This window comes from Prionailurus viverrinus, chromosome D3, assembly GCF_022837055.1.
Source record: "Prionailurus viverrinus isolate Anna chromosome D3, UM_Priviv_1.0, whole genome shotgun sequence".
Lineage (NCBI taxonomy): Eukaryota > Metazoa > Chordata > Mammalia > Carnivora > Felidae > Prionailurus > Prionailurus viverrinus.
The window spans coordinates 86932781-86950060 of NC_062572.1; the positions used below are offsets into that span (position 1 = coordinate 86932781).

At 36.2% G+C, this 17280-nt stretch overlaps 1 protein-coding gene across 11 annotated transcripts in view; it reads left to right on the forward strand.

Annotated features, from left to right (window-relative positions):
- The window catches only part of CCDC102B (coiled-coil domain containing 102B), a 305511-nt gene that overhangs the window by 143859 nt on the left and 144372 nt on the right, over positions 1-17280 (forward strand). For all 11 annotated transcript variants that reach the window (XM_047828878.1, XM_047828886.1, XM_047828877.1 and 8 more), the window contains one exon: positions 10108-10224. In XM_047828878.1, coding sequence (XP_047684834.1) covers positions 10108-10224 — 117 coding nt within the window. The remainder of the gene's footprint in view (positions 1-10107; positions 10225-17280) is intronic.

A 17280-nucleotide genomic window follows, 5' to 3' on the forward strand; every position in this document is an offset into this window, starting at 1 on the left:
TAGATAATGTGTTCTTCCATTAGGAAGCACATGGTATTTGTTTCTGGTGCTGATAGACTGATGCTCATTGCATTAATTAGGAATTCCAAAATTGTGATATTCTAATTATATTATTTCTGCTTCAGTTATTATTTGGAACATGTAAATAGAAGAACTTCCTCTCATACAATATTTTGTTCATTTAGGGGCAAGTGAGTGACTCGGTCAGTTGAGCATCTGACTTGGGCTCAGGTCATGATCTCAAGGTTTGTAGGTTCAAGTCCCACGTAGGGCTCTGTGCTGACCGTGCAGATCCTGCTTGGGATTCTCTCTCTCCCTCTCTCTGCTCATCCCCCACTTGTAGTCTCTCTCAAAACAAATAAATAAACTTTAAAAGAAAACACAATATTTTGTTCATTTAGACTGAGTTGGGTTACAAGATGGATTCCTTTCCCTTTCTTTACCAATCTACAAAATAATGAATTGGATCACTAGTATTCCCCAGTGTTAATCAAATTAGTTTTTGGGTTTTTTTTGTTTTTTGTTTTGTTTGTTTTTGTTTTTTTAGTCAAGGGGCACCTGGTGGCTCAGTCAGTTAAGTGTCCGACTTCAGCTCAGGTCATGATCTCGCGGTTTGTGAGTTCGAGCCCTGCTTCCGGGTTTGTGCTCACAGCTCGGAGCCTGGAGCCTGCTTCAAAATCTGTGTCTCCCTCTCTCTCTGCCCTTCCCCCACTCACACTCTCCCTTCCTCTCAAAAATAAACAAACATTAAAATTTTTTAATGAGTTTTTTTGTATTGTTATAAATTTATGAATTTAAACTTCTTAGATTTTTTTTATTGTCTACTGTACTAATTATCCTTAATGATATTCAAAAGGTACCCTAGTTAGGGAGCAAATTTTTTTTTATATTGGCAATTGAGAACATTTGATGCAATCCTAGTAATATTTCAAGTTTACTTATTCTAATGTATGACAAGATATAGACTCAGTGGTATGATCCTCCTTCAAGGACACCCAGGTTCTTATAATGGGAAGTACCTTAAGACCACCGTCTGTGCATAGATAAGGACACTGGTGCAGTGATGGTCACTATTTCAGACCATTTTAGTGGGAAAAAAATGGAAAATGTAACACTATGTTAAATCCTTGTCACTCTGCTCTGTCACAGTTTCTGATATCCTTTTTAATATTTATCTTGGATTTTGGGTTTTTTGCATCTTATTTCTTTTTACCTTATCTCTTAAGACATTATCTGCTACATTTATCTGTTCTTATGTTCCTTACAGTTTATTCTGAAATAAATTTCTTATTTATTTCATATTATATATAATATATATAATAAATATGTAATTATATATAATATATAACATATTATATATAAATGTTATATGTAATAAACATAATATATAATATATGTAATAAATAATTTCATATTATACATAATTTTTGTTTAGGTCGCAGTGAAAAATTTGATTATTGTTTTCTTTTTCTCTAGTGGGCATGTATTTTTAGAATGTTCTCATCAGCATACTTACACTGTCTGTAAGAGCATTATTTTGTTCTTCATTCTTTTGTCCTTATAATAACATCACACATGATTCAACTATGATCCTTTCCTGTTACTCATTCTTACATAGATTTAGGTTTTTTGTACTTAAAATAGAAGAAGCATAGACCAAGAAATGTTTCTGCCTTCATCTAGAGCTCACTACTCAGTGTTTGTAAAGTGCCCTAAATTATGACTTAGTCTTATCCTTTCCATAGTCCCCTGACTCTGTTCCCTAACTGATTTATCGGGATCATTCTCCCTTTATTGCCATGGTTCCTTTTAGTATGAATTCTTTTCTCAGCATTTTATACTTTATTGTATATGTGTTTTTAAAGGAAGTTTTGTCTCTTTTTGTTTTTGCTTTTATTTTTTATAGTGTACAGAATATAGATTGTTGTACTTCTCTGGACTTTTCTATGGGCCTTTTGCACTCACACACCAATTAGAATGTGTAAACCGCCCCCCTAGTTTCATCGACTGTTTTCACATTGACCTTGCAGGCATACTTGCAGGGAACGTCCATTGTCAATTTGGGGTTCTTGTGTTCTCAGGGCATGCTGCTTCCATTTAGTTTTCTCAAACAGGTGCTGATATTCTGCAGTTCTTGAAGCTGAGTAGATCGTCTTAGGGTTTACAGGGAAAACTTGTCCTCTAATTTTGCAGTGGGCTTCCATAGGTTTTTTATTTTGTTCTTGACATTGCTCTGCCTGTTTCATGGAGAGATTCGCAGACACTGAAAGAGTCACCACCACACTCTGCCGTTTTCCCACAATTCCCCATGGAAATAGTTATATGGATTTCACCTCCAAATTCCCAGCTTTCATATGTGGTCTTCAAAAAACCATCTGCCTAAAGACGTACTTTTCAAGCAAGTTCTCTTTTCCCACATTACCCCCCATCCATTTCTCAAATGGAAATCATGCTTACTTCCCAACCCAAGTGTTGTTTTAGAACATTTTGTCAGAGTGGGAAAAAATCAAGAGTACTAGAGATATTTTGAAAAATTGGTGTTGAGAAACCCAACTAATCAATGGTTCACAAAATCTTTGGCATTTCAGATGGCTTATATTTTTTCTTCTTCATAAAAATACTGGAATAAGACCTAATAGATTGGTCAGTTTGTAGATAATAAATGATATAAGAACAAATGTGACCTTGTCATTTATTTAGAAAGTATATATTAACTAGAATTTAAATAAAAACTTGAAACAAAAAAAGAAAGACATTAAAAAACCAACACAAACAGTGCATCTGCTATAATGAAACATCTTCTGCTTCTATTAATGTGTGATCAACTTTCTCAGTGCCTACATTTTAAAGAGAATAAAGAAAACTGATGCTAACTCTTATTTCATTCTATCAATAAGTAATTTCATCCATGGATACACAAACTAATTGAAAAAATGTATCTATCCATCTCATTAAGAGATGCATTTCCAGTAAATGATTAGTTTATATTTAATAATTACTTATCACAATATGTGCTATCTTGTCTTGTTTTTAAGTAACCATGTACCATAGCAATTCTAGAGATAATTCAATCCAAAGAAACATTGTAATGTTTGGAGCCTTACAGTCATAATATATACATACATATTTTATATACATATTTTTATTTCATATTATTGAGCAAAACTTTTTCAAATATAAACATATGTTAAAGAAATAAGAATTCAAGAAATAAAATTAATACAATTTTTTGAATAGATGATAGTGAATATCACATTTCTGTGGCTTTTCGATATTAGCATTAAGTAAAATGTGAAACAACCATTTTATTTAAAATTCAGCAGAAATTTCATTTATTGAATCTAGATAAATATATTGTTTAGTCCACCATTTATAAAAGTAAAAGATACATCAGTATGAGAGCAAAACAGTTTAAACACCACTAAGATTATTTAATGTTTTTATTTTGACATGAAGGACACAATAAAATTTGCTTTAAACATAAACATTTTTTGTGTCTTTACTACCATTCTTTAAGGTTGAGGGAGGGAATCAGGTAAAGTTGAGTTTGAATAGCTTTGGCTACAATTTTTGCAGCTATGATATAAGGCTTGGAATTTTGGAGGCTTCTCCATGCACTTAGAGTTAATTAAAATTAGTTGGAATCTTAATTGTTGTTAGCTATCCCTGGGTCCACTGCATTTAGGTGACCTCCCATTTGGGCATATTTCCTCTTTACTTTCCTCACCTTTCATAAGAATATGGTATGGCTGCCAGAACCTGCCTAACTGCTAAACACTTGGTCTTCCACTCTGTACTATTTGATATTCAATACTTAGGAGCCCAATTATAAATGTATACATCACCATGAAAGCAATGAGAAAAGCCATTGAAGTGTGTTGACCAAGGTCAGTTTGGTTAAAAAATAATGACTCAAAAGGCACCTAGGTAGCCCAGTCAGTTAACTGTCCCACTCTTGATATTGGCTCAGGTCATGATCTCACAATGGCGAGCTCAAGCCCCATGTTGGGCTCTGTGCTGAAAGCATGAAGCCTGCTTTGGACTCTTTCTCTCCCTTTCTCTTTGCCCCTCCCATACTCTCTCTCTCTCTCTCTCTCTCTCTCTCTCTCTCTCTCTCTCTCTCAAAATCAATAAGTAAACATTTTTTAAAAAATAATTCAAACTTCAGTGTGAAGAAGAGATTTGGGGGCATGGCTGATGAGGAAACTATTATGAATCTGTCATGGTAATCCAGAAAGAAATTATCAGGTGTCCTAAGTTTAGTGGGGGATGCGAAGAGTTCATAAATATACAAGTGAAAGAAATTGTGATGCTCTCTTCAAACTTAGTGATTAAGTGAATGTTGGAAATGCTAGAGGATGCTAGGGGGTTAGAGAGGAGAAGTTACAGATTGCTGACCTTATCTGTGGGGTGGCCATCCACCAAAGAAGGCATATCATGAAGAAGAGAAACTTGAGAGGAAAGGACAATGGATTCAATACTGAATATATTGAGCTTGAGGTAGAAATATTTGGTGAGATTTTGGATTTATTAGTGCAGGAAACAAATGTGAATAATCATAGCGAGATGGTGGTTGAAACCATGGAAGGAAATGGGATCCCCAAGGTTGATGTATTGAATGAAGCAAAAGAGAGTTTGGAGGACTAGCACTAGGTAAGGCAGACAGAGGAAGGGAAACTGCCCCTAAGTCAGAATGTCTGGGAAGGATGAGAGCAGGGAAAAACCTTTCCTGGGGCCCCTGGGTGCCTCAGTCGGTTAAGCGTCCAACTTCGGCTCAGGTCGTGATCTCGCGGTCCGTGGGTTCGAGCGCTATGTCGGGCTCTGTGCTGACAGCTCAGAGCCTGGAGCCTGCTTCAGATTCTGTGTGTGTCTCTCTCTCTGCCCCTCCCCTGCTTACACTCTGTGTCTCTCTCTCAAAAATAAATAAAACATTAAAATAAGAAAAAAAACCTTTCTTCCCATGAACCAGAGGAAAAGAGTACTTGAACAAAGACATTGTTAACAGTATCAAATTCTGCCAAAGATTCAAGTTAAGGACAGGCTGAATATTGTATATTGGAAAGTGTTGAGAATGGGGGCAGCAAAAGCCAATGGAGGAAATGAGTCAGAGGGGAACATGTGGAAACCAAACCGTGAGGGCAAGCAGCTCTTGCATGACAGTTGAAGGTAAGAGGAAACAAAGAGCTGGAATGGACAGTTCAAAACCAGAAAAGAGATGGGGCAGGAGGGAGGTGTGGGGCGGTCTTCTACACTTGGTCTCTCATATTTCCCTTTCAAACCTAAATGGAAACTATTACGCTATTAAATATTGATGCAAGAGAAACTAAGAGATCTTGAAAATCCAGGAGAGGTACAGTTCTTAGAATGAGTTTTCCAAGTACTCCAAAGGTACTAAATCCTGACTACAAATGGAATGATTAGTTTTTAACTCTAGGAAGGAAGGGTATTTAAGTTCTTTGACAAGAGGAAAGAAGAAAAGATTTGTACAGATGCATGCAAATTTGTAGATTATGTTACAAGAGGTTGAAGATCTTTCCTGTGCATAGCTTTTCTATTTCTCCATGAATGAAGGTGCAAGATCGTTTGTTGAGAGTTAGGGGAGAAATGGTGGATTTGGTATTTGAAGAGATTGAATTATGTTGTATTATTAATAATATGGACATAAATATTGAATGCAATATCTCACAAAGGCCAGATCTTTGGAATAAGCAATAACTACCTAGTTGTTTTAGATTATTCTGAAGGGTAAAATTGTGAGGCAGAATCAAAATAACAGGGTGTGTTAGATTATATTTTTGTGCCCTTTTGAAATGAGATTTTCTTTTCCCACTTGATCTGAATAACTAAGAAAATATTTTTATTTATATGTTATACAATATTCTTGTTTTCCAGAATTATCTTCAAAAAGACATTCCACTCCATGCTAATTTGAATGTACTAGAATAAATATTTACATATAATGTTGCTGATTTTCCAGAAGCAAATTATGGCAGATATTTCTGAAGCCAGAGAGATGACAAGTCGCCTGGTTTAACCTTTCACAAATACTGCAGTATGAAAGGAGGAATTTTAAAGAGGAATTTTGGAATTATCTTATGGTGCAGTTTCAGAAAAGGAGTCTTAACAAGAGACTATACTTAAATAAATATTAAATCAAAGGACGTGAACTTAGAAAATGCTTTCTAATGCTGACTCATTCACTTTTTCAGGTACCTTCTATTTCTATCACTTTCAATTGAAGTAATGTGATAGATCACTTGTGGGTGGCATTCATAATTCTTCCAAATAATAATCTTTACCATCTATACATCCACAGCTTTCAACTTTTCAGCTCCTAATTAGATTTTACTTATGCCTCCATTAATCTCAACCTGAAGGTGAATAAGTGGCAAAATTAAGGTAATTTTGAGTTCAGAGTCTAATTTTAAAAGGATCATAATAACTCAAGTTTTCATAAGGAGGAGTATGGTTTTATTAATCTGGCCATCAGGCTTTTTTTTTCTTGTTATATTGTCTTAATTGCCTTCACTGTACAATATTTTGTTTACTGTTTTCATCTTTCTTTCTTTAATTTAAAATTTAATTTAATTTAATTTATTTAGTTTTTGCTGTTTCGAGCCTGGAGTGTTGTAGGAACAGTGAGAAGTCAGAGTGACCAACAGAATACAGGCTTGGAGTAGGAGATGAGGTTTGGAGGTTACAGGACCAGGCAGATGGTAAGGACTTTGACTTACACTCTGAATGGATTGGGAAGCCACAGGAAAAATTTGAGCGGCAGAGTTACGTGACCTGCGTTACTTTTAAAATGCTTTATTTGGGGCACCTGGGTGGCGCAGTCGGTTAAGCATCCGACTTCAGCCAGGTCACGATCTCGCGGTCCGTGAGTTGGAGCCCCGCGTCAGGCTCTGGGCTGATGGCTCAGAGCCTGGAGCCAGTTTCCGATTCTGTGTCTCCCTCTCTCTCTGACCCTCCCCCGTTCATGCTCTGTCTCTCTCTGTCCCAAAAATAAATAAACGTTGAAAAAAAATTTAAAAAAAAATAAAATGCTTTATTTGATTGCTGTTTTGGAAGGGGAACTACAGAGCTACTTGAAGAAGCAAAGACCGTGGCAGCTATTAAAATAACTGATGTGAGAGACCATGGTGGTGTTGATCAGGGCAGTAGTGGTGCAGGTCAAGAAGTGGTTGGATTTATTATATATTTTGAAGGCAAAATTGAATTATTTTTATTTTACTTTTTACTTTGGATATGACATGTCGGAGAAAGAAAAGAGTTAGAAATAAATCCAATATTTTTGGCCTGATCAAAGGGAAAGATGGAGTTGATCCTTACTGAGATAGCAAAGTCTGGAAGAGACACCTGTTTTAGGGAAATTCTTAATTTGTCTTTGCAATGTGTTAAGTTTTGGATACCTACGGAAGTGACAAGTAGGAAGTTGGACACATGGGTCCAAAGTTCAAAGGAGACCTACAGGATAGAACAATTTGGAGATTGTCAGAATTCTGACTAGTATGCAGGGCTATGGGTGCACATCAGCTATCCAAAGGCGTAAATGCGTCAAGACCACAGGTCCAAGAACTGAGCCTTGAGACACTAACTTGTCTCATAAAGTCTTCTAAAGGATAGGATTACTAGACACATTTAAAAAGCTTTCTTTTATTGTTCTTTTTTCTTTGAAGTTTTGAAATTGCTCTGTTCTTGATTTATGAGTGCAGTATAATATTCATTTTCCCCAAAGATAGTGATTATATTTTTAATAACATTTACTTTCATATCTTAAAGTATACCATTTATCTTTTTTTTCTGTCAGACATTTTGTTTTATAATCTTAGATATTTTTTTTTCATGTTCTTGGTTTCTTCGTATGTCCAGAGATCCTCGATTTTCCATTGTCAATGAAAAATGAAAATGGAATTATTTTAGGTAATTAGTGGGGACTTCCTATACTGTTGTGTATGAAAATTTATTTTCCTGCCTCCTCTCTCCTTTGAGTGGCAAAGTTGATTGGAAGTTCGGTTGACAACGAGAAGGCTTATTGATTGATGTAATTCGCTGAGAATTAATGGTCAAGATTTCAGAAGTTACACTAAGGGCATTCAGTGACCAGAATGAGTTGGATTTTACTTTGGTGAACTGAAGCCAGAAACTGTTGCTTTGATTCAACCCTCGCAATTCATTATTTTCTTTAGCAAAGTGACTTATTTTATTTTTATTTTGGCCAGAGATTAATACCACATTGTTTATTTACACGAATGTGAGGTGAAACGTGCCTAGACAGACTTGTACTGAACTCCGTGGCATTGTGTCCTGTTCCACATTTGCCTTCCGTGGTGTATCCTCCACGTTATTAACTCTGAACATGGAGCTTCTCTGTACTCGGCAAATCAGCCCCCTAACTCCACTGTAGTTCGTTTTTAGTATGTGTCTATAAACTTTTTGCCTTTCAGTAAACTATTCCAGTGGCTTCCAGCTTTATAATTATAGATGTAGTACTGGTTTATGATTAAGCACTCTGGTAATGAATTTAGCAAGAACATTCTCATCTTTCCTTCTTCCATTACTAGCTTTGTGAATTTGGGAAAGTTGCTTAAGCCTAGCAAAAGTATGGTTTATTTTTCTTTAAGGATAATAATAATACCTAACACATAGGATTACTCTAGCATTAACTAAGGAAATATATATCAAGTTCAGTTCCTAGAGACTAATACATACTTAATGTTATGAGTAATGTTATTTTTAATTTTAAATAGGTAGTATAATGTTTGCTTTTATTTTCTAACTTATAGTGGGATTGCACACAAATTATATAATATAAATTCTGAAAACATTTACTACATATTTTAGGGGAAAATGTAAGTTAATAAAACAATGTTATATGTGTATTACACATTTTATAGATTTACCAAATTTTGTGTTTCTGTTGAAAACTATAAGAACAGCTATGGAGAAAATTTACTATGTATTTACAGGATTTTTCTCACCTTCCTGTGTTTCACTTTATAGACTATTTTTTAGAGCGGTTTTAGGTTCACAGCATAATTGAATGGAACGTACGTACATTTGCCATAGGCTCCCTGTGTCCACTTAAGCATACCGTCCCCCCCATTATCAGTGTCCTCCACCAGGGTGGTACATTTGTTCCAAATGATGAACCTATATTGACACATCACTATCACCCAAGTCCATAGTTTACCTTAGGATGTATTCTCGGTGTTGTACATTCTCTGGGTTTAGACAAATGCATAATGATATGTGTCTACCAGGGTCATACTAAATAGTTTCATTGCCCTAAAAATCTCTGTGCTCCACCTGTTCATCCCTTCCTACCCACAACCTTGAAAACCACTCATTTTACACTGTCTCCATACTTTTTCCTTTTTTAGACTGTCACATAATTAGAATTATACAGTAAGTAACCTTTTCAGATTGGCTTCTTTCACTCCGTAATATGCATTTAAGTTTCCGCCATGCCTTCTCATGGCTTGAGTGCTCATTTCATTTTAGTGCTGAATAATCTTACATTATCTGGATATGCCACTCTTTACCCTGTTTTTCTGTAGGAGTTCCATATTGCATTTTATTGGCATCGTTTATAAATATGTCTTTCCTAATTCGAGCGTTATATAGATGTATTTTTTCCACCGCCCAAGTTTGTCTCTGTTGTAATCTATGTACTCTTTAGACTTCATAGAAAATAGACATTAAGTAGAGTCACAAAGGGTACTGTGTTACAAATATCCAAGACTGTTAAATCAGTGTTAATTGGATTCATTTAGAATCCAGTTGGTCAATTATCAGGAGTATGTGAGGTAACCAAGTTTTGCCCAATTTTCAAATGATTAGTTTAGATTGCTAAAGCTTTGCTGATTTGTTTTTGAACAACTTAAAATTTTTCAAGTACAAGTAAGGAAATAAATGATTTAACTACATTAATTATCACAGCAATGGTAAAACCTGCCAGAATCCACATAGAAAACAAACAAACAAAAACTAAACTAAAAGTAAAATGAAGGACTAATGTGGATTATCCTGGAGCCAGCCTTTGGAGCCTCCTATGATTATAATTCTAACTTCTGGTTTTGTTTTTGTTTTTGTTTTTGTTTTCAGTTTAACATTATTCCTGGTCAACATGAAAATGAAATGAAAGAAATATCGGGAGATATAAAAGAAGAATCAAAATCTCAAACCGGCAAGGATAGAGTGATCTACGAGTTAAGAGCTGAGGTAAGGTATTGGATAAGGATTATAATACCAAAATATACTTGATTTTATTAGGTGATATACTATTTTAAGAAGTATAATTGGGGCATCTTTGGTTACTTTATGAAGAATAATGCTGCCAAAAATAAAAATATAATCAGTTTGTATGTGGTTTAAAAATGCTGCGGGATGATACTGGCTCATCGCTAGATTGGAATTACCTGACTTTTATAAAGACAGAATATTTGGTTAAAAAACATTTCTAGGCCATACGATTCTAACTGTGAGTAAATACTTATTAAAAGTTCAGTCGGCTGCTGGGTCTAATGGGTTAAGTTATCATCAGGACCAGCGACACACAAAATGTGTTGCATGTAGTGGCATTAACGTAGCCTTTGGCAGCTAGCAACGTGCGAGACAGGCAGGTGACCTCGCTTTCGGTAGTTCCTTCATTTCTTCGGTGTGCCAAGGGAAATGGTGCAAACGTTTATTTTCAACACTTCTACCGCGACCAACACCAAAAGACTTTTCACAGATTGTAAACTCTGTTTTTTCTATGTCATGTTAACAAAGGAGGAATTGTTTAGGGGACTGAATATTTTCACTGCATAGAAAATTGCGTTAGTGCACTGAAAGTGAGGAATCATAAATTACTTATTTTGTATCATAATTCTGGAAGAATGTCTTGGATGACTAAGTGTAGGAACAATTCAAGAAAAGTAGGCTGGGAAGAAGATTTGTGTTTGATGGCTTCTTCTTTATAAAACTCACACCCCAGTATATTTTCCATCAGATGAACAGATAGCAGAAAATGAATAAATCATAGATTTTGGAGCTGGAAGCGGCTCCATCGCTGATCACTTTATTCTGGACAACTCCTTCTGCCTCTCCAGGTCTCAGTTTACAGAGTAAAATAATGGAAATAAGAAGAATGAAGGTTATCATACAGGATTTTTGAAAAGATCACACACTGCAAAGGAAAACTTGTTGGAGGCAGTGTGCCTTAACTTGGGGAGTTACCACTAAGTCGTTCAGGAGAAATAGCTCTTTCTGCTTGCATCAGTGCTGTCCCTTCCCACCTCTGCCCCGAGTCAGAAAGGGGTGTTGGGAAAGGCGAAGACAAATGGAGAGATCCATGATGAGAAAGGCTGATGTGTTGAGAACAATTCTTCCTACCAACTAGGTCCAAGGGGAAACATGGTGGTTTGCATGATGGCTGTTTTCTAAGAGGAATCAAACCATCAGGAGAAACACTACTTTCTTGGCTTTGAGATCTGAGAAGCATCTTAGATTAAGCTTTTGTACAACATGTATAAAAGCTTACTTAGCAGTTAGAGACAAAAACAGAAAAAGACACGTCTGGCTGTTTATTGTAAATCTCCTCAAAGGTTGAGGGCATGATCTTATATCATCATTTTCAGATGCACTGGGAGCCATTGCAATATAGGATCTCTGATACACAGCTTTTTTAGTTTGACTTAGCGAAAAGTTCTGAGACTCATTTATTAGCCATGTGACCTATTGTGACCATGTGACCTGTCAGCTATTTCATATCTATACAACCCAAATGTGATACAGACTTTTTACCCAGATGAAGGTAATCTTCCACAAGACATTCAAGTACTATGATAAATGATGTTATGATTTAAAACTTCGTGGTAAAGTACTGCAAGCTGAAAGCAAAGACATGAGTTGGCTGTGTGTCTTTTACTCTGTGCACTTGAGTGGTATATGCAATTCAATTAAATACAGAAAGAAACCTTTGTTCAGAAAAAAAACATACAGGTGCCTGGTGGCTCAGCTGGTTAAGTGCCCCACTCTTGGTTTCGGGTCAGGTCATACCTCACGGTTCATGGAATGGAACCCTGCTTCTGGCTCATGCTGATGGTACGGAGCCAGCTTGGGATTCTCTCTGTCCCTCTCTCTGCCCCTCCTCTCTCTTTTTCTCTCTTTCTCAAAAATAAATTTTAAAAACTTAAAAAAAAAGAAAGAAAATATTGAGACAGATTCTTAATAGAAACGATCAGCTTCCGTGTGTGTATGTTTATGTGTGGATGTGGATGTGTGCGTTATGTATGTGAGTGTATATGTGTTCATTTAAGCCCTAAATTAGGATAGAAGCTACTTTCTTTCCTTAGAAGACAGATAACCACACTTTGTTGGCATCATTTTACGTTTTACACTGGCTATGTTTAGGTCTTTAAAATCATATCATAATGTGTAATATGTTTTTTTTTAATTTTTTGTTTAACATTTATTCATTTTTGAGAGTGAGAGACACAGAACATGAGCAGGGGAGGGAAAGGGGAAGGGCATAAAGGCCATTGTATCTCTCCCACAATCTAATTAAAGTATAAATTATTTTTAAAAATCTGGGTGTTTTAGCTATATAATCAATACTGTAGTATGTATGTGCACATATATCTTTGGACATTTAAAAATGGCTTAGGGTAGGGGTGCCTGGGTGGCTCAGTCGGTTGAATGTCCGACTTCGGCTCAGGTCATGGTCTGGCAGTTTGTGAGTTTGAGCCCCGTGTTGGGCTCTGTGCTGACAGCTTGGAGACTGCAGCCTGCTTGGGGTTCTGTGTCTCCCTCTTTCTCCCTGTTCCTCCCCCACTTGCCCTCTGTCTCTCTCTCAAAAATAAATAAACATTAAAAAATTAAAAATAAAATAAAATAAAAATGGCTTAGGGTAAATTCCTAGAAATGGTATGGCTTAGTGAAGAGAATGTTTATTTTTTAAATATTTTATACACATTGCCAAGTTGTTCTTTAGAAAAAATTATATCAATTCACATTCTCACTCACCTGCAGAGTATAAAGTGTGCTCATTTCATTATTCTATAGCCAACAGTATATATTGTTATTTTTAATTTTTCATAACTGATAGGCAAAAAATATCATTTTAATTTGTATTTTTCTTATCTAAACATAAAGTTATGGTTATTTGCTCATTTTTGCTGATACAGTATTTATTATAATAGCTACCATTTACTGATAACTTCAGAAATGTCATATGTATTGTGCTGGACCATTGAATTATAAGATCTCATTTAATATTTAATATTTTAACCCTCTTTTGATCTATATGTTCTTTTTTAATTTCAATTTTATTAAGTTTTTAAAATTTTAATTCCAGTATAGTTAGCATACTTTTTTAAATGACATTTTTTGTTTTATGATCTCTATATATCCTTGTCTACTTTTAAAGGAAACAAGCTTAGGTTTGTTTGGTTTAGGTTACAAAATCACCCCAAACATTGTTGAAATAATTTTTTACCTATGTTGTCATTTAGTTCCAGTTTTTCAGAGGTGCACACTCAGATTCAAGCTGTCAGCAAGTTAGGCCACTTACCTAGGCCACGTAGCTAATGACTTTTAATCTAGAAACCAAATGCTAGCAGTTGGTATTCGGCATTGCGGACCTGGTCTGTCACCTGTGAGTTTACTGGAGAAACCTAACAGATTTTCAAACAATATTGTTCTAATTGGGAGAAAATGTAGTATTTTCATATCAAACATCACAATTTTTTAATATTGATGACCCCCATTGATGTAGGACAACTTTTAACACTGTTACTAACAGACTCACCAATTTGATAATAGTATTGCTTTCACTTGACCAGGGTGTTCTAGTTATTTTTTGAACTGCCCAATTTTTTCAGAAGTAAGCTTCTCATTGTAGAAATTTGGTCAAAGAAGCTCAAAATGGAGTGTTGACAAAAAGGCCCCAGAGTATTTACGTAATTGGCTCTTCTGGCCAATGTGTAAGGAGGTGAATTATCTGAGCACAAAGTGACTGGATAAATCAGTCGTTCTCAATAAATGCATATGCATAACAAATACATTTAATTTTTTCTCCATATTTAAGATCAAGGCCCCTCAAACTGGAAATGAAACAAATATGTTTTAACTTTACTTATTTATTATTTTGAGAGAGAAAGAGAGAGAGAGAGAGAGATTGAGAATGCATGTGCATGGAGGAAAGGGGCAGAGGGAGAGGGACAGAGAATCCCAAGCAGGCTCCACACACACAGGGCTCGATCTCATGAATGTTGAGATCATGACCTGAAACAAAATCAAGAATCTGATGCTAAACTGACAGAGCCACCCAGGTGCCCCAATTAAAATTTTGCTTAGAGTGGAAATTAACTAGCATTTTGAGTCAAGAAGTCACTATTTCTTTCTACAATCCGGTTGCTGCTTGAAAGCAATCTCATAATCAGGAAACACTCCTTTTTACAATTATTTTTAGGCCAACATTTTTTTGGGATGCACGTTCATCCAAGGGAAAATAGCTGTTTTATATTATTCTAAAAATATATATATCACCAACATTTCAGTTTCAAATTTGTAGGAATTTTGATACGTTATTTTCTTATTTCTTATTTGTGAATTGTTCTTTTCTCTCCAACCACACATTTACATCCCATTTCTCTTTCACTTTGGAAAGATGAAATAGACATACTTTCCCCTATTTATCCCAATAAATGCAACTAAAAACTCTAACCATGATACTTAAAGTAAGCACAAGAAGATTCACAAAGTTGAAGGGAAGAGGCATACCACCTAGGTAACTAGAACTTACAAAATGATATGGCAGGGGGTTTCCTGGATTTTCTTTTTGATGCATGTATCCCAGAATTGGAACTTAAGAAGGCAGCAACCTAGAAACACCAACAGTACAGCTAACAAAACTGAAAACGAAACAGAAACACGCGACCAAAATATTCTCACTCGAGCCAAACGACTAGGGAATGTCAGTTTATCAAGACAGAATGTTTTAGATAACCATTTGAATCCAGCCAAATAAATATTACAGAAAAAAAAGGGTGCCCCATCTCAGCCCCTGTTAGCAAAGTTGAGTGGGGAGCTTGGACCACCACCCTTGCTAGGTACCCGTCCCTCCCTTCTGAAGTGGGGGCAGAGAAGGCTGAACAGGAGCCAGGACTTGTATCTCTGTTAGACAGTGGTGAGGCCCACAGCCCCCAGGGGTGCCGGTGGGAAACATGTCGGGAGCCTGTACTCCCACACCCATCCTCCCCCAGTTAGGGAGGTCTGGTGGGTGGCTGGAACTCTCATTGTCACCCAGCTTTAACCAAGAGCACCCCCGACTAGGTGTCAAAGGAGGTTTAGTGAGGAAATGGAACTTCTCTATTCACCTGGAAGTAATAAGGCAGAGCTGTACCCTTCCCCTCCAGAATGGTGTAACAGGAACCCAGATAAAACAGAATGTTTATGTAAGATTTAGAGTCTCTTCACACAGTACCCAGAATATCCAGGATACAATCGAAAACTATTCATCACGTTAAGACCAAAAATATCTCAAAGTGAACAAAAGAAGATAATCAGTAGATGCCAACACCAAAATGGTGGAGCTTTTTAAATTACTGGTGAGGATTTTAAAATGACTAACGTAAAGGTGCTTAAAGAACAAATTGTGAACATGCTTGGAACAAATGAGAAAAACAATGGCAATTCTCAGGAAAGAAAATGTCTCAGAGATACAGAAAATACAAAGAAGAAATAAATAGAAAAGTTAGAATGAAAAACAATAACTATTTAAAAAAAAATATGAATGGAAGGGACAGAGGAAGGAATCAATGACCTTGAAGACAGAACATTAGAAATTATTCAATACAGAAAAAAAATAGAGCCTTTGCTAACGGGTTGAGATGGGTTGAGGTGGTAACAAAAGATCGCATTCTTCTGCCTTTGGAAGCCAGTATAAGAGAAGAAGTAAGTGTGGGGCTGAAGAGAACTCAAATAAATAATGGGCGAAAATTTTCCAGATCTTAGGATAAGAGTCAAATCTATAGTTTAAAAGCATAGTAATCCCCAAACAGCATAAACTCAAGAATACCCACATCAAGAAACATCAGTCGAATTTATGGAAGATTAGGAAAAAGTAATCTTCATAGCACCTAGAAGGAAATTACACCTGACCTACAGGGGGAAAAAAAAGATAACCTGGGTGACAGTAAATATCTCATCAGAAACCACAAAAGCCAAAAGGAAGTGGCATACGATTGACCAAGTTCTACACCTGTCAACTCAAAATGCTGTACTCAGTGTAAGTATCCTTCAGGATGTCCTCAGTGAAGGAAGACTAAGAATTTGTCTTCAGCAAGTAAGCACATGAAAAATGTTCAACACATTAGCCATCAGGGAAGCGCGAGCGAAAACCATGATGAGGTACAATCACACACCTTTTACAGTGGCTGAAAGAAGAAATAGTGACGAAGGCAACGCTGGTGGAGTTGGAGAGCTCCTGGGCCAGACTTTGTTGCTAGAGGCAACGTAAATGATACAGACGCATCGGAAAACAGTTTGGTAGATTCCCACACAGCACCTACTATGTCACCAAACAGTTGCGCTCCTGAGCACTTCTGTCGGAGAAATGAAAACATATACTCACTCACAACCTGTATGTGAATCTTTAATTTTATTTGTCAATGCCAAAGCTTGGAAATGTTGTCTGTAACGTTCTGTGCGTAAAAAAAAATGAAACAAGCCATACACCCATACCTTGGAATACTCCTCAGGAATAAAATGGAATTAACTCTTGACTATGCAGCAATCTGGATGAATCTCCGAAGAAGTATGTCAAGGGAAAAAATGTCGATCCTGTCAACAACGTAGTCTGTGATTTCATTGTTATAACATTACTGAAATGACAGAATTTTAGAAATGAAGAGATTTGTGATTGCCAGAGATTAGGGGATAATGAGAAGGAGGGAGTGTGTGTACAAAATGGCAACATAATGCATTCTTGTGATGGAAATGGCCTATATAGTCAAAATATAGACTACATAATTGTCGCTATCTGATTATGATACTGTACTATGCAGTTGCAAAATGACACCATTGGAGAAAACTGGGGCAAGGGCACATGGAATTTATCTTAATTATTTCTTACAGCTGCCTAAGGATCTACAATTATCTCAAAAATTCAATAAGCAAATTCTGATCTCTTTCAGTATGGATGACAAGTTCCACCTTTTCCACATACTCGTCTGAAAATATGCATTCCTAATTTTATTTCCATTTTTGGTATCCAAGAGACCTTGGTTATAATTG